The 21,369-nt window shown below is 39.9% G+C and overlaps 2 protein-coding genes across 2 annotated transcripts; both read left to right on the top strand.

Moving 5' to 3' along the window:
- The first annotated feature begins 931 nt into the window (after nt 1-931).
- LOC111161984 (cornifin-A-like) lies at nt 932-1,270 on the top strand. The gene is made up of 2 exons (XM_022526112.1): nt 932-1,052; nt 1,125-1,270. Exons 1-2 carry the CDS (start codon nt 932-934, stop codon nt 1,268-1,270), a joined length of 267 nt encoding a protein of 88 aa, XP_022381820.1.
- A 12,401-nt stretch (nt 1,271-13,671) lies between these two features.
- On the top strand, nt 13,672-13,893 carry LOC111162071 (cornifin-A-like). Its single transcript, XM_022526267.1, has one exon. The coding sequence runs from the start codon at nt 13,672-13,674 to the stop codon at nt 13,891-13,893; it is 222 nt and encodes a 73-aa protein (XP_022381975.1).
- The last annotated feature ends 7,476 nt before the right edge of the window (nt 13,894-21,369 follow it).

Below are 21,369 nucleotides of genomic sequence, written 5' to 3'. Positions count from 1 at the left end.
TGTTTAAGATGACTTGATAGATCTTTTTTGACTTCTCATTCAGACTATCACTGTGGAACTTGGGGTCAGAAAGGAGAGTGGCTTCTGTTTAACATATGTTCAATTAGCAGGTGGATATGAACTACAACCCATGCCCAGGCACTTGTAGTGACATTTTAATAATCCCTTTAGTAACTATTGAGAATTTGCAATATTAAAGGCAATTTAGATGTTTAAAAGATATGATTTTATTTACTCCATGAACCTACAATCCATCAGAGAGCATAATACACAGGCATAATTTGCAAACATAGTGCATGGAAATAATTAGTAGAGAGAGTGAGGCAGGTATTGTAGTGTGGCAAAATGAAGAAGATGATTTGGCAGAGAGTGTCTAGGAGGAGAGCTTAATTAATGGGTGAGCATGCGTGGACAAGCAGAGATAAATGGAAAAGCTCCCAGAAACCAGGCATGATGAAGATTATGTGAACAAAGGATCATAGGTGGGATCATGTGGGCTCGAGGAGATTTGTAGAGAATTTTTCTATGATAGTTAAGGCACCCTATATAGTAGACATGAAAGCAGACTCCAGACTTTGACTTTATTACCTTTCCATATTATTCAAAACCTGGGGCCTCCTTTCAATCCTAGGTGCTGACCATTGTGTTGTGTTGCTAATGTAGATTTTCAGGATCAACAGGAGAAAAGGAAGCATAGAGAAAAACTCTACTTCTGTGGAGCAGCGTAAATTACCTGTAAACTTCTCCTCCTGAAAGTGCATAAGAACCACCAAAGTTTCCTTCAATCTCAAAAGCAGGGAAACTGAAAGAAAGAGAGTCTCTTGTTTCTGAAGGGGCATGAAATAAGACATATTCTCATTGAACTTGGCTTCTTTGTTTTACCAAACAACCGAGTTGGTTTTCTGTCTATAGGTCCAGTCTCCTGTGAAGCATGAGTTCCCAGCAGCCGAAGCAGCCTTGCACCCCTCCTCCTCCACCCCAACAGCAGCAGGTTAAACAGCCCTGCCAGGCTCCACCCCACGATCCATTTGTTCCCATTACCAAAGAGCCATGCAACACCAAGTTACCACAATCTGGGAATACCAAACTTCCTGAACCAGGCTGCTCCAAGTGTCCTGAACGAGGCCATCCCACAGTTCCTGAGCCAGGTCACACCAAGTTCCCTGAGCCAGCCCACCCTAAGGTCCCTCAGCCTGGCCAAACCAAGGTACAAGAGCCCAGTCCCTCAACCATTATTCCAGGCTCAGGCCAGAAGACCAAGCAGAACTGATGTGGTTCACATCCATGTTCTTGAGGAGCCATGCCCTTGAGGAGCTATCCCCTTGAGTTGCTGACTGCTGGATGATGACTACCTTCTCCCCTTCTGCTTTTGTGTCTTCATTGCATAGATGTTATAATCAGTATATTCTCACCCTGACTCATAGTTTCTCTCTTATTTGCATCATAAAAATATATGATATGACACTTTCCTTTACATACTCTGAGAAATCCTCTGAACCTCTGAATTATGCAGAAGGCCTTTGTGGCTTTGCTAATCCTCAGTTGCTCAGGATTCATTTGAAGAGGTAATCTGGATTGGAAGAATGCATGTTTCCTTCTCTGCTCCCATTAAATAACTTTTAATTTCACTCTTGACTGTATCATTGACTAAATCTGTCCTTTTTTCATTCTACCATTGTGAGTAGGACCTATAGACAAAGAAGTTAGTGTAGACATCATCTATCTAATTGTGGTAATGTGTCCTGCTATGAGCGTGCATGTGGTTATATTTAAGGGCATCCCTGGAATGACAATAGCTGTTTCATAATGGAACCCAAAGGCTATCATTCTGGGCAGCCACACCTGGAACAGGGCTCTCTTCTGGCACCGGAACTGTCATGCCTTAGTTCCAATGGAGGCTTCTTCAAGCTACCTCTCATCCTGAATACCCTACCCTAAGGCTCCTGTTTATTTCCCCCAAATTACTCCTACATATATGAACCTGATACTCTGGTTTTCTTCACACATTTTACCTTCCACATACCTAGCACATGCAGACACACTCAAAATGAGGTACATTCATTATAAATAACTACACATTCACAGAATTACCCACACAGTTTCCAGCCTTATTAGCTCAGGTAAAGTTATCTTTTGCTGGGGACCCACTGTGTATAGCCAGGCCTGAACCTATGCCAGGAAAAGGGATGGGAGGAAACACAGTGCTTCCCCTTGGAGAATCTGCATTCTTCTTTAGGTGGGGAAGTATTCATGCTGTTCTCATATAAATACACCTAAAACCACATGCACAAGCACAAGCACACATACACCTTACACCTGCAATAGTAACTCTCCCAAAAATAACCCAGAGGAAGCTATTTATTAAGTGATTAGGAAAAGAGGGGATTAATTAAGATAGGATTACAAGTAGGAATCCATGATCCAAGTGAGATTGATAATCAGCCATGAACTGGCAGAGCAAGGTCATTAAGCTATAAAATGTCAGAAGTGAAAAAAGACCTAAATGTTACCTATCATGTCCCCTGCGTTTCAAGATAAAGAAACTGGCATCCAGAAAGGAGAAGATTAATTAAGATCAACCAGAAACTATTTCTGAAGCACCCGGAGTCTTGTTCTCTGGATTTCTAGGTCTTGTCTCTCCTTCCTCTTAGTCTTGATTTCAAGGATGACCAGCTGGTTTACAGGTCTTTGTTGAGTGGGTCTGGGATATTAGGGATCTATTTTTTCAATGAGTGAAGTTAGCATGTATTTTCATTGTCATTGATATTGGTCACTGGGGAGTGAATCCCATTTTTTAAATTTTTTTAAAGATTTTTTTTATTTATTTAAGAGAGAGAGAGATAGTGAAAGAGAGCATGAGTGGGGAGGAGGGGGAGAAGACTCCTGCTAAGCAGGGAGCCCAACACTGGACTTAATCCCAGGACCCTGAGATCATGAACTGAGCCAAAGGCAGATGCTTAACCGAGCGAACCACCCAGGCGCCCCATGAATCCAATTTCTTGACAAAGCAAATAGTCCGTAACATCAAGCAGGTGTGAGGCAGGTGGCAAGTGACATCTGAGTGGTGCACAAGGGCTCCAGGTAGAGTTGGCATGGACTCAGAAATATTTGAGAATGTAAGACAGAAGTTGTCCCAACAAGTCATTACAAGGTGACAAGTAGTTGTCAAACTGGTAGCAGTGAATGATGTTACTTAGGTCTGTAAGGTTTGCATCTTTGAGGTGGCTTCGTGTCACTGCTGATTTCAGTGGTGGAAGGGCTCAGGGCCACTCATAATTAAACAAGCTAATCCCAAGTAGGGAAATGGGCTCTACAACACACAACTTTTATGAATATAGTTGAAACATCCTAAAGAAAAGTTCAGTAGGGAAGAATCAAAAGGTTTGAAGGTCACCTGACTCATGAGCCACTGATTTTATTCCGGGAATTTATGTTTAGGAAATATTTATGCATGTACACAAAGATTTTGTACATTAGGATACTCACTTCAGCATTGTATCTAATAGAAAAATGTTGATAACTAACAATAGGTAATAATTTCAATAATCTGTGAGTGTCTATGTATTGGGATTGTACAGCTGCCATTAAAGAGAATTGTTGTAGAAGAATGGTTAGTCTTTTTTTTAAAAAGATTTTATTTATTTATTTGACAGAGAGAGAGAGAGAGAGATCACAAGTAGGCAGAGCAGCAGGTAGGGTGGGGGGAAGCAGGCTCCCTGGTGAGTAGAGAGCCCGATGTGGGCTCAATCCCAGGACCCTGAGACCATGACCTGAGCTGAAGGCAGAGGCTTAACCCACTGAGCCACCCAGGCGCCCCGAAGAATGGTTAGTCTTATTGGAAAATGTTCAGATTATATTAATAATGCAAGCAGACCCCAAACAATAGAAACAAAAGAAGAGTCTTTTAATAATGTATATATGTGTGGATTTATAGAAAAAATACCTTAGCACTAAATACAGTAACATATAACTTGTTATTTCTGGTTGCTTATATGAATGTTCCTTCTTTCTTTCCTTTTCTTTCTCTCTCTTTCTCTTTCTCCTTTTTTGAATAGCTCTGTTTTTCTACACTATACATTATACAATGTTATTTTATGGTTTTTGAGGCTTTCTGCCATGATATTAAAAAATATAGAAGTCATTGAAAATGTTGCTTACTAGAGAAACTGTATGTCCTGCCCATCCAGAACATTCTTGAGGCACTGCAGCCCAAGGGCGGAGGATCCTTGTTGGAGTAGCCATGGTATCTCTTCTCCCTACCTCAGTTCCCCATCTTCTGGTAGGGAGCCTGGGTACTCCAACGCCCCCCTCACACTCACAGCCCCCGTCAGCCCCAGCTGACTTCCACAGCTGATGCCAGTCAAGTGTTAAAGGAGGATTTGTCCCCTTCCTATCGCATATTCTTGTCTTCCCTCAGTTGCTCTTCTCCTCTTGTTCTGGCAAAATTGTCTCCCATTGGACTATTTCAGTGTAAAGAAATTGAGGTCCAAACTATGCATAGTTTGGCAAACTTCAGGCCTACAGCTTGGTTGCTCATGTTGACTGTGCAGATAAAAAAAATACATATTTGATTTCTTTTTGTGGTTCTTCCTTGTTTTTCTCACCTTCACTTCCCTTTGTTCTACCAGAACTATGATCTCCATAACGTTTAAAAATAGATTCTTCTGAAAAAAAAAAAAAAAAAATAGATTCTTCCTGGCTCAGATAGAAAGTGGTGATTGAGCAAGTTCTCTGTACTTATATATCTCTGATTCAAAAAAGAATCATTTCTGGGTTTTTAGGTCAACCACTTTTTAATTTATTCTTTACTAAACCCCAGCTTAATTTTCTCAATCCCCCCCCTTCTGTCTATTCTCTTTTATGTTTTATATTGGACACCCCTCCCCATCCCTACTATCCCCACTTCCCCAGAACCAAGTGGCCTGTCTAGGCTTTGGGATTTATTGTGCTCATTTGACCCTTGACATGTTTTCAGGCACAGCTGTCAGGGCCAAACTGCCCTAATTGTCTCCTCTAGGGCTCTTATCACATCCTGAATTCTGGATCACACCTGACTTCTCTTCACTGTGAGCATTTTAAGGGCAGGAACACTCTGCCCTGTTTAGGGCTGTCAACTCAGGGCCCAGCCTGCCACCTGCCAAATAGTGGGATCATATCTAATATCTGGTGAGATGCTGAATGGCTTATATTTTCACCAAATGATGATGTGGATTTGCAGGGAACCTTCTAAACCTCACTTATTGATCCTGGATAACTCCTGTCCTCCGGTAAGGCCTTGAGTCTGAACTATCCCAATTCCATTCTGCTCCTACATCTAAAACAGCAAGACTCAGAACTGCAAACCACCCACTCTTTCCCATCTATACCTACAATACTTTTGGAAAAATGGATTCTGTATCTTCTAGAATGCTGGGAGCAACCTGTGGGCAAGCTTGTCTCCCCCAAATCTCCTTATAGGCCCCCTCTCCATTAGAGTCTGTCCATTTCCCATGTAAATTTCATAAGGACAATAGGGGTTTAAGAATAAAAGACCTGGGGCACCTGGGTGGCTCAGTAGGTTAAGCCTCTGCTTTTGGCTCAGGTCATGATCTCAGGGTCCTGGGATCGAGCCCCACATCAGGCTCTCCGCTCAGCAGGAAGACTTCTTCTCCCTCTCTCTTTGCCTACCTCTCTGCCTACTTGTGATCTCTCTCTGTCTGTCAAATGAATAAATAAAATTAAAATAAAATTAGAAGACCCAGACCACTACCCCCGTGAAAAATTATGAGAAATATGATAGAATTTTCTAAAGCTATGGCACATAAGATATAATGATCTTATATAGTACATTAACCCATATTTTTATGAAATGTAAGTTGTAGTTTTATTTTTCTATGACTATTTTCAAATATTTATCCATTTTTCATTAAGATTAACAAAGCTCAAAGAGATCTATGAACATTTTGTTATAAATCAGCCAATGATACTTTCCTCATGCCCCTTCTACCTGGATCTATTACTTAAAAATGAAAAATCGATTTGAAAATCCTTAAAGCTATAGTCCCTATAATAATTCTTATTTAGTTAATATCTCTTACCATATCCTAGTAAGCCATGTGTCTACCACTAAAACAAAGAAACAAATAATAATTTATTTAAAAAAGAGCATTAAACAAATAAAATTTATTATCTCCATGTTATTTGTCAGGGTAGGCTTTCCTCTATGACAAAAACCAAACCAAAACAAAACAAAAACACCAAAACATCCATGACTTCATACAATGGTATTTTGTTTTTCATAAAATAAATGTGGATAGAAAGAATGTCATACTCCTTTCTTTCCATGTCTCAAAACCTCAGGATCATTTCTTCCAACATATTCTACAAAGCAAACAGTGCCATCACCATGCATCACCACACAACATTATTGCAATATAATTGACTATACCCCCTATGCTGTACTTTTCATCTCCATGACTTATTTATTCTATAACTGGAAGTTTGTACTTCATAATCCCCTTCATCTATTTCACCCATCCCCCACCTATATAGTTAACTTTTAAAAAAATCAAATTTCTGTACTGTAATGATTCTTTTTATTTCTACTTTTGCAAGTTGGCCATTTCCTTCATGAACTCATTAATATTTTGCCAAATGAAGTCAGTAATAATTGAGACTAACCAAATCTCTCCATCTTTCCAGTCATCTTTTTTTTTAAACTGCAAACTTATTGGGCAAATAATTTGCTTTTCAAGTAGCAGGTAACAATTTTACTGACTGAATGTTTTCACACAGGGTAATACTTGGGGAGGTGCTGGGGAAAGGTAGAGCAGAAAACATCCCAATTTCCAGTAATGCGGAGAGCCCTCTATTCTAAAGACACATAAAGCCAATATTACTTAAACATTTAAAAAGGAGCACCTGGGTGACTCAGTCAGTTAAGCATCTGTTTTTGGGTCAGGTCATTCATGATGTTAGGGTCCTGGGATTCAGCCTAGTATCAGGCTCCCTGCTCAGTGGGAGCCTCTGTCCCTCTGTCCCTCTGTCCTTCCCTCTATTGTGCTCTCTTTCTTTCTCAAATAAATAAATAAAATCTTAAAAAAGAATAAACATTAAAAAAATCCACAGTACAGGGGTAGATGGGATTAGGTTGGGGGATAATTGTTTTATAGGTTGACACTAAAGAAAAGGACTATGGTGAGTTCTGGGCCCGGGTTTAAGGTAGGAAACCACAAAGGGCCAAGAAGACCAGACAGGTGTCATTTGGCTTGTAGTAAAAGGTATATGAGGGAATATTTTCCCAAAATTCAGTTATTCATACCAGAATTCCTTTTACCACAATCATATGCCTGTACTGTAAATTTGCCCAATATATCTCTTTAACATTATCTAATAACAAAGGATATATTTTCAAAAATCACAATTATGTATTTACCAAATGAGAGTGACACAGTGGTGTTCCCATCATACAAGAGAAACTGAAGCCCACTAAAAGAGCATTTCCTTGGTAATTAAATTTTCTGTCCTTGAAAGGCTTTATATATGATTTAAGTCTACTCTTACAGGTTACCCTACTTCTATAGAGTAGAAGCTTTCAAAGCCAAAAAAGCCCAGGGGATATATGTGATGTGTGTGGAGGAAATATTCCTCCATGCCTTTGACTCTGAGCTGACTATTTCTGCGGACCAAGGATGTGCTGTGGAAAAAGGAAGGATCATAATGTTCTAAGGATGGCTAATGGCAGACAATAAAGGCAGCAGATAAACTTGCTTCCCTTTGGCCCCTGCCTCTGTTCCACTTACTATTTCCAGTCCAGCCACAGTGCCCCCTGAACATGCCAGGCAGGCTCTAGCCTTAGACAGTTTGGAAGTGTATTCTCTTTCCACAGATATTCTAGTATCCAACTCCATCTTCTGCAAGTCTTTTTGAACACCAGCTTCTCAAAGAGAACACAAAATCCAATCCCATCACTTTGGTGCTCCCAATTGCTTATACTACTATACTTTCCCCTTGGCATTTAACACATAATTTCCATAGTCTTCATGTTTCTTTATTGTTTATTTCCACCCTCCCCTATAACATGTGAATTCCACAAGATCAGAAACCTTTGTTAGTGTTCACTATTGCATCCCAATAGTTCAAGACCCAACCTAACAATCTGTAAGTACTTACAGTTGAATTAATGAGTTGGAGGAATTTCTTTGATCTAGAGTTGGAGAATCCTCATAGTTTTCCATTGCCTCCAGCAGTTTGCTGTAACTGCAGAGTTAGACAGGGCCTGCAGTGCTGAGCACATATTCCAATGGGGAGGTTCCAGGGCATGTCATCACCTGACATTCCAGACATGTACTTTCAGATGACTTGTACTTGAGCTTGAGAAATAACCAAACCTGCTCAGCCTCGGGATGTTCTACTTCTCTCTCTGTGAGGATACAATCTCCCACATGGCTGAGCTGAGTTCTTGAGATTCACATCTTTTTCTTTTTTTTTAAACAATCAGATTTTATTTTAAATCTGAAAAAAAAATGTTTGATGATTGTGCTTTTTCTCATGTGCTTCTAGTATGTTGAGGAGAAGATACAGATAGTGTGTAGTATGACTTTGTTTTGTTTTATGATTTGTTATCTTGAAGTCTTCATGGACAAGAAAGTTAGGCAGATGACATTGAAAAGGGAATGGGAACAAGAGAGTGTCCATTTGAGAAAGAATTCTTCACTGTTGATTTCAGAAAAGAGTGGACTAAATGCCATTCTTCTCAAATAACACATGCCTCATTCCCAGAGGCTATTTAGTTAAAATGAATTTCATGGTAGATAAGGAAAAGGAAAAATTCTTGAATCACAATTGCAAAAATTTGCTCAGTCAACCTTAATTTATCCAATGCTTTTACTGCATAAATAAAAGAGCATTTTCTTTGAATAATGTCATATAGAGGGAGAGTCTTCATAGTAAAACACAAATTTCTGGTAAGGAAAAATGCTAAATGGGAAGGGAGGGAAAGCAATCCAATGTTAAAATGATGACTTTAGGGCTGAATAAATATCTTCACAAGATAGACAAATACTGCCCTAGCTCATCAGATGAACTTTTCTATCCTTCAATGCAGGAGAGAACCTCTGTTAACTCAGTCACCTATTTCTTTAAAATACTGCTAAGTAACGAGAAAGTAAGTTGACTTATTAGCCACTTCCTGCAACCACACCTGCTTATCCTGTGACATCCTACCTCAGTTCTGGAGGCATGGTCTTCAAATGTCCATCACCTTCCATACTTCTGGAAAGCCCACCTTGCCACTGTGCATCACTACAGGATCTCTCCCAGTGTCCACCTCTCCAGTAACCACCTACATAGTGTCTGCCCAAACCTTCTCCTTTGAAGGCCTCTTTACATTTCCCAAAGCTAACAGAGTCCTAGCAACTGGCAGAGCCAAACACCACAATGACAAATGGATCCTCCATTTCATGATACTGCAGAAAATATTCTCTGTCGTGGCACTCTGTCATGGTAAGAGGCAGCACCTTCACCAAACATCAGGCCTTGATCTCCTTGGGATGACACTTAACAGAAGAAGATTTATAGCCTGAGCTTATTACCATACAACATTCAGGATGCCTGAAAATTCTCCTGGGTCTGACCACCACTTGTTCTTGGGGATGTGCAAAAAAGATAATGCTTCTTTGAATGTATGTTCTTTCCTTCTTAGTTATCCCCTTGTTCATTATTCCTTTTCTCTGGGATCTCATTCCCAAATAAATCTGGAGCATGAGACTGTCTTAACCTAGCTTTTCCAGAAAATTGTGCCTGGTGCTAAAGTCTCAGACTTTTCAAGGATTCTTAAGAAATGGTCTCAGAACTCTTCATCCTGGAGATGAAGGCAGGAGAATTCATCCATAGCCTCTGGTTAATCCCCTTCACCACCATTTGTCCAATCTGGTTCTGTATCCAATAACTCCATCACACTTCCAGAGCAAGCACACAAGCTTGCACTGTGTTCTACAAACACCCTGCACTGTAGTATCATAGAAGCCTTGAATCAGGAAGGAGGAGGGGGAATCCTGCACAAAGCCCATCCAGACCTACATGAATAGAGCCATAAAACAGTCTGTGGGTAAGAGATAAAGTAGAGAAAATTTATAGGGATGCTCAAGAGGTGTTAGAAGAGTTAAAACAGTAAGAGCAGGGGCACCTGGGCGGCTCAGTGGTTAAGCCTCTGCCTTCAGCTCAGGTCATGATCCCAGGGTCCTGGGATAGAGCCCTGCATCGGGCTCCCTGCTCAGCGGGATGCCTGCTTCCCCCTCTCCACTCCCCCTGCTTGTGTTTCCTCTCTCACTGTCTGTCAAATAAATAAATAAAATATTTAAAAAAAAAAAAACAGTAAGAGCAAGATATAAGAATATGAGTATACTATGATCCTGAGGGTACATTAGCATAAAAGTCAGAGGCATATGGGGAGATACTATTGCAATCAGAAACCATGTGGCTTTCCAGCAAATTCATTGGTTAATCCATGACAGACAGTGAAGGAATTGAGTTTCTCTAAATAGTAGAAAAAGCCTTTATCCCCAGCTATTCAGTACATGGACAAAGAAAGGCAGAGGGTAAAAGACAAATTTCAGGAGCTAGAAAGGAAAAGATATTGCTGGGGGAAAGGAGACACAAGTCAGGCAGATGCATCAGATAAAAGTCCAGAGAATATCAAATGACAGCCCTTTTTTGCACTCAGGGATGTGGGTCCAGGAAAGACATAAGAAGCAGTAACCTATTACCATGGACAACCAAGGAATAGGAAGCAGGCTCCCCTAGGTCTCAGAATCCTACCGGATCAGCAAGTTGTGCTTGGAACTCCCTCTGCAGAGTCCTTAGAGATGGAGTCTGGGTGAGGAGAGGCCTAGGAGACAGTTAAATTGATGCAAAAGGGCTGGAATCTAGGCATGGTAGTGGCAGTGGCCCCAGCCCAAAGGGAAGTGACCACTTCAGCTCCAGCAGACAGGGACACAGATGGGTGGGGGCAATGGCAGAAACATCCATATCTCACTGAGCGCTTACTTCTTATCCTAGCTGATGCCATGAGGCTCATTTCAAGAGAGCATTTCCCTTAGAAGAAACTTCTTTGTAGTTGTCAAAGTATCTTCCGGGTGTCTTATAACAAATGTCATTCATGCACCCACCCATTCTATAACTGTCAATCCCCAGGAGCATCTACTCCACACTAGCCACCATGTAGGGATTGAAGTATAGAATAATGACCAGGGGTGCACAGTGGGTGGAGCTTCTGGTGATGGCTAGCTAGGCTCAGCCTCAAGTTCAGAGGAGGTAACATTCCCATGGAGCCAACAGATACCTCACAAACATTTAGGTGAGCCAAGTAAGGAGGGAGGGGACCCCCAAACATGGGTTTTAATGATTTAGATTTTTCAAAGACCATAGCTTATTACAGGTTGTATGTTGAGAATAGGCCTGCATTAGTGACCTCAGTTTTATTTTTTCTTGAGCAGAGCGATCTTTGGTGTTAAGGATCAGGGAATCCTACATCTCTTGTCCCTGTGCTCCTCCAGGAAGGGAGTCCCATTACAAGCAGAGTCCTTAGGACCTAGTGTTAGTTTAATGGAACAAGTAGATGAGCTCACAGGGCTGCATTGCTCTGAGGCTGCTGAACCTGATTACTTTCTCCAGCATTTTCACTGATCAGGGTCCTCATGTCTTATCTGCTATTGGCTCTGAAGCTTTTCTTGGAGTAAAGAATTTTTATGGCCAAAGAGACATTTTAGCATTTCCTCTCTCTTTCCAGGCCAAGGTACACTAAGTGATGGATAAACAGAATCACTTTTTTCCATCTGGGGAAATTCATGCCACTATGCCCTTGGTCTCCCAGAATAACCACAAAGATCTTGTTTATCTCCATCTATCTCCACTTCATGTATTAAGCAGCCCAACAAGCCTGATCCATGCCAAGAGTTAGGGTCTTCCCGAAAAGAGGAGTGTTTCTAGTTCTAGCAGCCCTGAAACTTCCTTCTCTCTCATTTCAGGCCACAGTACCCTCACGATCAACACTACACCTGGGTTCAAAGGATGCTCAGTCAGGGTTAGGTCAAGGTGACATCACTGTCAGATAGTAAATGCCCAAAAAAAAAAAAAAAAAAAAAAAAAGTCAAGTAGGTGGTTTCATCACAAAAGCTGAGCCAACATGTAAATCAAGGGGTTGGGGTGAATCGTATTTAACAGGCAAAGAATGAAGAGATAGCAGTTCCAAAAAGATTCCATTTCCTTGAGACAAGTCTCAATCCTTATATAAAAGGCTAATTGGTTGGGGGCACCACACCAGATTCAGCTGACCACATAGCCTGCATAGTATGCATAACAGGTGAGTCTCTTTCTTTGAAACTCTTTACTATTCACTCAGGTTATCTTATTTTTATTGGAACTTCCTTGGTCTTCTTGGTATCTTTTCCCCATTGTTGGAGTTTACTCATCAGAGTCATAGCCTCTAGAAATATCTTTGTTTTAAAAATAATCATAGTTTGGGCTTAAAGGGACTTGTTCCACCAGTTCCTGCTGTGTTAGTGAGAGAGGGCTGGGTTGTGCAAGAACCCAAAGCCAGCAAGATAGAGATGAGACCTTAGGTTCACTGCACTTTTAGTGATGCTATCATTCTTTTTTTTTTTTTAAGATTTTATTTTATTTATTTGACAGACAGAGATCACAAGTAGGCAGAGAGGCAGGCAGAAAGAGAAAGGGGGGAAGCAGGCTCCCTGCTGAGCAGAGAGCCCAATGTGGGGCTTGATCCCAGGACCATGGGATCACGACCTGGGCAGAAGGCAGAGGCTTTAATCCACTGAGCCACCCAGGCACTCCAATGCTATCATTCTTAATTCATAATTTCAATACAGAGAATTTTGTTCTTCCAACAAATCATTTTGTGAGAATTTACTATGTTGGGCAGCTCACCTACTACAAAAACATTTAGACAATAGGGAAAACACTCGATGAAACTACAATTTATTCAGGAAAAAAAGAAGACATGGTCATGAGGAGCTAAAATTGACATACAAAGTCATCAGCAGGAGGTGAGAAAGGTGAGTGAAGTACTGTGGCAGTTTGGGAGACAGATGATTTCTGGAAGAAATCTCTAGAAAACTTCCCACCAATATCATATGAGGCCATCTTTGATCCATGGTGGCTGAGCAGTATTTGAACAAGCAGGAATGAGGAAAACATTGGAGGCCAGGGAAGGTGGGAGCAAAGCCAGGGGCGAGATGGTGTAGGTTCTAGAGAAGTCAATAGTTACCTTACAGATGACAAGCCATTCTATTTGTTGGAAATATGTGGGTGGGCTGAAGTTACAGGGTTGTTGCTGTTATTAATTTTTCTTTTAAACAATATCACATTTCTATATGCTCCAATCTTGAGATTTCACATTCTTGCCAGGAGCCTGCTGTTCTGTTCCATTGTTAATTGGGTTTTAAGATGTGCCAGGAAGATACAGGCTCTACTCAAGTGAGACAAACCAAATCGCCTTTACATTCCTCCTTCTCAAAAGCTCAAAAATCATTAATGTGCCCATTGTGGTAGAAAGGGAGGAAGGAAAACATTTGTTTGCTAAGATAACTGAAGCGGCATTGAACATGGCTTCTACCCTAGCTAGTCCCTGTTTAAGTCATCTCTTCTGTCTGTTGGTCCAGCCTCCTGTGAAGCATGAGTTCCCTTCAGCAGAAGCAACCCTGCACCCCTCCCCCACAGCCTCAGCAGCAGCAGGTGAAACAGTTTTGCCAACCTCCACTGCAGGAACCAGGTGTCCCCAAAAGCAAGGAACCATGCCACCCCAAAGTTCCTGAGCCCTGTCACCCCAAGTTTCCTGACCCATGTCCCTCAACAGTCACTGCAGCACCAGCTCAGCAGAAGACCAAGTGGAAGTAATGGGGTCCATAGCCAAGCAAGCCCTTGGAGAGCCAATAGCCAGATGCTGAACCTCCTCCTCTGCTTTTGCATCACATTTGCCTTGCAGCTAGCATGATGTCACCCTGAGTCATAACCCCTTCTCACTTGCCCCTAAAAACGTGTGCTATGAAGTTTTTCTTCCCAACACTCTAAGCCCCTGAGCCTCTGATTTAGGCTGTATGTCTTGGTACCTTAGAGCCTCAGTTCCAACTGTTCAGGATTCATCTGAAAAAGTACATGGAGGTGATAACAAGAGGATCAGCTCTATTCTTCCCCCATTAAATGCATTTTCAATTTCATTCCTAATTTTGTATAGTGGTCTGAACCAATGCCTTCCTTTCCCTTGTGAAGTAGGACCTATATACAGGTTAGTAGGACCTATATACAGGCCTCACTCAGAGGCATTTGGTCCTGATTGTTTGTGGAGGAGGGTGTGGTTTGCCCCATGGATCCTTCCTGGGCGGGCAATTGCATGTTGTGCAGTGCCACCAAAAAGTTGATGCTTTGGACCTCTAGGACTGGAGCAGGGCTCCTCTTCATCTCAGTGAGTCACATTAGAATCTTGTTTAGTGCCTGTCCAAGCTGACTCTGATTTTCTGCCCCCAAATCTAGCTTCCAGATTGCTGACTTATCCAGCTAATTCCCGATTATTTCAAAGGATGTTGTTTCTATATATATGACTATGCCCCTCATTTCCTGATAACCATAATTCAAATTCTCAAATATATGCAAAGACTTGAAGCCTCCACTTGGTTATCTCAACCAATCCTCTTCCATTCACTGAGTGCCCACTCTGTGCCAGAAAGATGATGGGGATTCATGGTGCTTGCTTTGGGCATTTCCAGTCTTCTAGAGAGGTGTACTTCATTCTCTGCTTCACTAGTCATACAAACAAATTGACATACTCATGCATGGTAGTGAGGAAGTCTCCCAGAGTAACACAAGAGCTCATCCTCTATATCCCCCAAGTGGAAGCTGTTCACGTCACACTTGATATGATAGGAGTCGTGGAGAGTGAGGACTATGAAGCCCAACATCCCATCTTCTTAGAGTATAGAAATGTCAACTGTACATTTTTATATATGTGTATATATTCATTTTTTAAAAGTATGTTTCTTTTTTATGTTATTGAAAGAAAAAGCAAATTTTCCTGCAGCAGTATGAAAAGAGACACATTTTCCTAAGAAACAATAAACAAACCATGAGCATTTGGTAGAACTCAAGCAGTTTTTCTATTTTTGATAATAATGTTTTTACCTGATTGCATCTTTAAGATTATAACATCTGTTTGAAAATATTCACCCTAAACGTCTTATGATCCTAAATGTCTTCTTGTTTAATTGGTAGATAAAGTCTACTATCATATTCAAGTAAATACTGCTTCCTAGTACCAGAGCCAACTAACCAAACAAACAGAAAAATGTGTTTATATCATGCTATGTTTATTTGTCAGCATAGGCTAACTGCTATAACAAACATCCTCCCTCCCCCAGTTGTTGCATTTCATGGCACATTGTCTTGTATATCCCACAAAGAGATATACTACAAAAAAGGGTAGTATATCCGTGTGCAGAGGAAAATGGCTCTGGTGGACCCTTCAAGCTCTGCCACAGGTTATGCTTCTGATCCTCAAAATATCCATTTAATCCTTGTGTCTCATTAGCAGAACTTAACCCCCCAAGGAGGGGGAAAATAAAACATAATCTAGAGTAAAAATCTCAAGTTTCTGGGTGATATGAAATTCTCTCTACCATGTCTTCTTAGAGCTCTTACTGATTCAGCAAACTATGAGATTAACAGATGAACCATTTCTTCCTGTTATCCATCATCCAATGGTGACATCTGTACATGAAAACTAAAGAGAAACTACCATATGCAAAAAGAAATAGTGGGAGACAAATGATATCAGTAGGCCCTAGTATTCTGACATTTAGCTGGGCAGGCACTGTGAAGCCATTCCCTCACAGACTCCAACATCCAGAAGTGACAGAAGACCTATGATAAGGTCTTGATTCTGCTCTTTGGAAGGTACTCCTTTTTCCTTCATGGTCCATCATTCTGCTGTTGGTAGGATTATTCCTTTTACAAGATCAAATACTAAGGGTGTGTTGTGGATAGTGTTCTCCTTGTTTAAGTAAACTTGGTAGCTCACTTTCTAACCAAGTGTAATTTTAAGGCTTTTAGAAACATATTTTGTTTTATATGAAATCCAGTCTGTGGCTACTTTGAAGATATGATTCCTCAAAAACTTCATAGACTGCTAATCTATTTGCTTCCAATCAATTCTATTAGGAGTAAATATATCCAATTTTTTTTCCCAGAAAACATTCCTTTTGAAAGATTGATTGGTTGATTGATTTTTAGAAAGAGAGAGAGAGTGGGGAGAGAGGCAGAGGGCAAGGAAGAGAGAGAATCTCAAGCAGACTTCCAACTGAGTGGGGAGCCCTACGTGGGGCTTGATCTTACAACCTTGACATCATGACCTGAGCTGAAATCAAGAGTTGGATGCTCAACCAACTGAGCCACCCAGGCACCCACTTTCCCAGAAAACATTTTTATGCTTATCTTATTTATTCTTATGCTTTTTTTTTTGAAGATTTTTATTTATTTATTTGAGAGAGAGAGAGAGAGAGAACATGAGAGGAGAGAGGTCAGCTGGAGAAGCAGACTCCCTGCTGAGCAGGGAGCCTGACACGGGACTTGATCCCAGGACTCCAGGATCATGACCTGAGCCGAAGGCAGTCACCTAACCAACTGAGCCACCCAGGCGCCCCCTCTTATGCTTTTCTTTGTCTTTGTCAACTCTAGCTTCTCTGACACTATTTGGAAAAATAAACTGAAGTGGGAGCATATTAAATCTTAATCTAATCTTGGCTGCAAACCTGAATATTAATCCTCTCAAAACCACTCTTAATTTTATCTTTTTCTATTTAGTATCTAAAAGTAACTGACTTTCCCAAATTTCCAGATTCCTGGTTTCCCCCCATTCCCTTGTATTCCTATTTGAGAAAAGAAAAAAAAAACAATTTTTTAAAATGACTTTATTGAAATAGAACTCACATCAATGAAATTTACCCTTTTCTAAAAAAATGTGTTTCAAGACTGACAGTCCCAACTTACAATGTGACAAGTTTTTGATTTTACAGTGGTGCAAAAGCCATAACATATTCAGTAGAAACCATCCCTCAAATCTTGAATTCGGATCTTCTCCTGGGCTAGAGAAATGCAGTACCTACTCTCTTGTGATGTTGGTCAATGGCAGTCGGAGTTAGTAGCCAGCCATGTAATCACAAGAGTCAACACCAACACACTGACAACATGCTGCATGCATATGACCATTCTGTTTTTCACTTGTACAGTGTTCAATAAATTACAATATCTACAACAATTTACTATAAAATAGTCTTTGTGTTAGATGATTTTATCCAACTGTAGACTCATATACATGTTTTACACATGTTTAAGGTAGGCTGGTCTAAGCTATGTTCAGTAGGTTAGGTGTATTAAATGCATTTTCAACTTATAGCATTTTCAGTTTATGAAAGGTTTACTAGAATACAACCCCATCATAAGTTAAGAAAGGCCTGTAGTTATTTCTTTGTTTTGTTTTGTTTTTAAGATTTATTTATTTATCCTAGAGAGAGAGACCACCCACGTGAGTGGGAGGAGGGGCAGAGGGAGAGAGAAAGAAGCTCCAGCCAACTCCCTGTTAAGCATGGAGCTTAACACAGGGCTCAATCCCATGACCTCAAGATCCCCACCTGAGCCAAACTCAAGAGTCAATGCTCAACCAACTGAGCCACCCACGTGCCCTGGAAGGCCTGTACATTTGTACAGTGATCATCAATGCCTAATTTCAAAATACTTGAATTTCTCCATATGGATAAACTGTCACTTTCCCCCAAGCCCTTGGGAAATACTAGTCTACTTTGTGTCTCTATATCTTTGCCTATTCTGGACACTTCCTGTAATGGCATATTTGGACTTCTGTGTGAGATTCTTTAACTTATCATAATCTTTTAAAGATTGATCCATGTTGTAGCACGTATTAGTATTTCAAATAATATTATATTGCCAAATAATATTACACCACTTGGACATACCACATTTTTCAGCTGATGTGCATTTGGGTTGTTTCCATTTTTTAGCCATTATGAATATTGTTGTTATGAATATGATGTGCAAATTTAATGTGAATATATGTTTTCAATTTGCTTAGAAATATAGCTAGGAGTGGAATTGCTGTGTCATATGGTAACTTTATGTTTCACATTTGGAGGAACTTCCAAAATGTTTCCAAACCAGCTGCACAATTTTCCATTCCCAGTAACAATGTACAAGAGTTCTAACTTCACATCTGCAGTGACACTTCTTATTGTCTTTTAATTATAGCCATCCAAGTGGATATAAAGTGGTATTGTGTTATGGTTTTAACTGGTTTGCATTTATAAAGCAAGTAATGATGGAAAACATCTTTTCATGTACTTATTACTTACTATCCATTTGTATAGCTTCTTTAGAAAAATATCTATTCAAAGTCTTGGCCCATTTTTAATTGTACTATTTTTCATTTTATTGTTGTATTCTAAGTGTTCTTTATATACTCTGGAAAAAATGATTTACAAATACTTTCTTATTCTATGGCTTGTCTTTCACTCTCTCAGTGGTGTCCTTTAAAGCACAAAAGTTTTTAAGTTTTCCAAGGTCTTATTTATCTCTTTTTTCTTTCCTTTTGTCACTTGTGGGTTTGGAGTCATAGCTCAGAAACCATTGCCTAATTTGAAGCAATAAAGATTCATACTTACATTTTTTAAGAGTTTCATAGTTGTTGGATTTACATTTAGATCTATGGTCCATTTTGAGTTCATTTTTGTGCATAGTATGAGGTACTGGTCCAATTTTATTATTTACATATGGATATCCAATGGTCCCAACACTATTTGTTGAAAAGACTATATTTCCCCCATTGTATTCTTTTGTCACTTTTGTCAAAAATAATTGGCCATAAATGTAAAGATTTGTTTCTGGACTTTCTCCTTACATAGTATCACATTGTCTTGAGTACTGTAACTTTGTAGTAAGTTTTAAAGCTGGGGGAAGTATGAATCCTCCAATTCACTGTTTCTTTTTCCAGACTGTATTGGCTAGTTGGGTCCCTTACATTTCCTTTTTTTTTTTTTTTTCCTGAACATTTGCTATATTATGTTTTTTAATTTTTTATTTTTTCAGTGTAACTGTATTCATTATTTTTGCACCACACCCAGTGCTCCATGCAATACATGCCCTCTACAATACCCACCACCTGGTTCCCCCAACCTCCCACCCCTGCCCCTTCAAAACCCTCAAATTGTTTTTCAGAGTCCATAGTTTCTCATGGTTCACCTCCCCTTCCAATTTCCCTCAACTCCCTTCTCCTCTTCATCTCCCCTTGTCCTCCATGCTATTTGTTATGCTCCACAAATAAGTGAAACCATATGATAATTGACTCTCTCTGCTTGACTTATTTCACTCAGCATAATCTCTTCCAGTCCCGTCCATGTTGCTACAAAAGTTGGGTATTCATCCTTTCTGATGGAGGCATAATACTCTATAGTGTATATGGACCACATCTTCCTTATCCATTCGTCCGTTGAAGGGCATCTTGGTTCTTTCCACAGTTTGGCGACCGTGGCCATTGCTGCTATAAACATTGGGGTACAGATGGCCCTTCTTTTCACTACATCTGTAACTTTGGGGTAAATACCCAGTAGTGCAATTGCAGGATCATAGGGAAGCTCTATTTTTAATTTCTTGAGGAATCTCCACACTGTTTTCCAAAGTGGCTGCACCAACTTGCATTCCCACCAACAGTGTAAGAGGGTTCCCCTTTCTCCACATCCTCTCCAACACATGTTGTTTCCTGTCTTGCTAATTTTGGCCATTCTAACTGGTGTAAGGTGATATCTCAATGTGGTTTTAATTTGAATCTCCCTGATGGCTAGTGAGGATGAACATTTTTTCCCATGTGTCTGATAGCCATTCCTTACATTTCCTTTTGATCTTTAGGACCTGCATATCAATTTCTGCAAAAGTGGTAGCTAAGGGATTTTGATAGGAATTGTGTTGAGTCCATTGATCAAATTTGGGGAGAATTACCATCTTAATAATATTAAGTCTTCCAAACCATGAACACAGAAAATCTTTTCATTTATTTATATATATATTTTTCATTTCTTTCAGTAATATTTATAGTTTTCAGTGTACAAGTATGGCACTTCTTTTATTGATTTTATTCTTAAATGTTTTATTCTTTGTGATGTTATTTTGAAAATAATTGTTCTATTTTCACTTTCAGCTGTTCATTATGTGTAGAAATACAAATTTTTTTTTACCTCGGTCTTTTATCCAGCAATCTTGCTGCACTTGCTCATTAATTCTAACTGTGCGTGTGTGTGTGTGTGTGTGTGTGTGTGTGTGTGTGTGTGTGTGAATTTTTAGGATTTTCTACATATGAGGTCATACCATCTATGAATAGAAATAGTGTTATATCTTCCTTTCCAACCTAAATGTGTTTTTGGTTAATTGCATAATTTTCTCCTTGTCTAATTACCCTAACTAAACCTCCAGTACAATGTTTAGTAGTTCAATAGAATGTCAAGAATGCACATCTTTGTCTTATTCCTGATCTTTGTGGGAATTAATCTCGTCTTTCTCCATTAAGCATGATGTTACCTATGGGTTTTTAACAGATGACTTTTATCAGGTAGAGGATATTCAAAGGTTTTTTAGAGTTTTCTTTTGTTTTGTTTTGTTTTTAATGATGAAAGGTTGTTGCATTTTGCTGAATGCTTTTTCTGAGTTTATTGAGATAACCATGTGTTTTTTTGTCCTTTATCCTATGAGTATAGTATTCTTGCTATGGTATGTTGATTGATTCTTTATGTTAAGCTAACTTCACATTTCTGGGATAAATCCCTCTTGCTCATGGTGTATAATCTTTCTCAGAAGTTAACGGATTTCATTTGCTCATGTTTTATTAAGAATTTTTCATCTAGGAGTGCCTGGGTGGTTCAGTAGGTTAAAGCCTCTGCCTTCAGCTCAGATCATGATCTCCAGGTCCTGGGATTGAACCCTGCATGGGAATTTCTGCTCAGTGGGGAGCCTGCTTCTTCCCCCCACCCCCTCTGCCTGCCTCTCTGCCTGCTTGTGATCTCTGTCTGATAAATAAATAAATAAATCTTTGAAAAAAAATCTTTTAAAAAAATCTGACAAAAATAATAGTATCTTCTCCTAAACTATGATGAGAAATAACATGAGGGGAAACAGAATGAGTCAGACACTTCTCATAAGAGTCTCTCCAAGACAGTGAAAGCATATGGGTTGTGGATCCCTCCACAAAGGTCATAAAGGAGCACAAGGAAACCAGGGTAAACACTGTAAAAAACTCTGAAGAGATAAAGTTGTGTGAATGTCATC

Source organism: Enhydra lutris, unplaced genomic scaffold (genome assembly GCF_002288905.1).
Source record: "Enhydra lutris kenyoni isolate GAN:26980312 unplaced genomic scaffold, ASM228890v2 scaffoldscaffold88, whole genome shotgun sequence".
Lineage (NCBI taxonomy): Eukaryota > Metazoa > Chordata > Mammalia > Carnivora > Mustelidae > Enhydra > Enhydra lutris.
Note: the sequence above shows the minus strand (reverse complement) of the source record. Positions and strands in the feature narration are given on the sequence as shown.

Coding starts and splice junctions, on each gene's coding strand:
- LOC111161984 (XM_022526112.1), top strand. CDS start 932: ATGAGTTCCCAGCAGCCGAAGCAGCCTTGCACCCCTCCTCCTCCACCC. Junction 1,053..1,124: donor TCCCATTACCAAAGAGCCAT/GCAACACCAAGT, acceptor GTCCTGAACGAG/GCCATCCCACAGTTCCTGAG.
- LOC111162071 (XM_022526267.1), top strand. CDS start 13,672: ATGAGTTCCCTTCAGCAGAAGCAACCCTGCACCCCTCCCCCACAGCCT.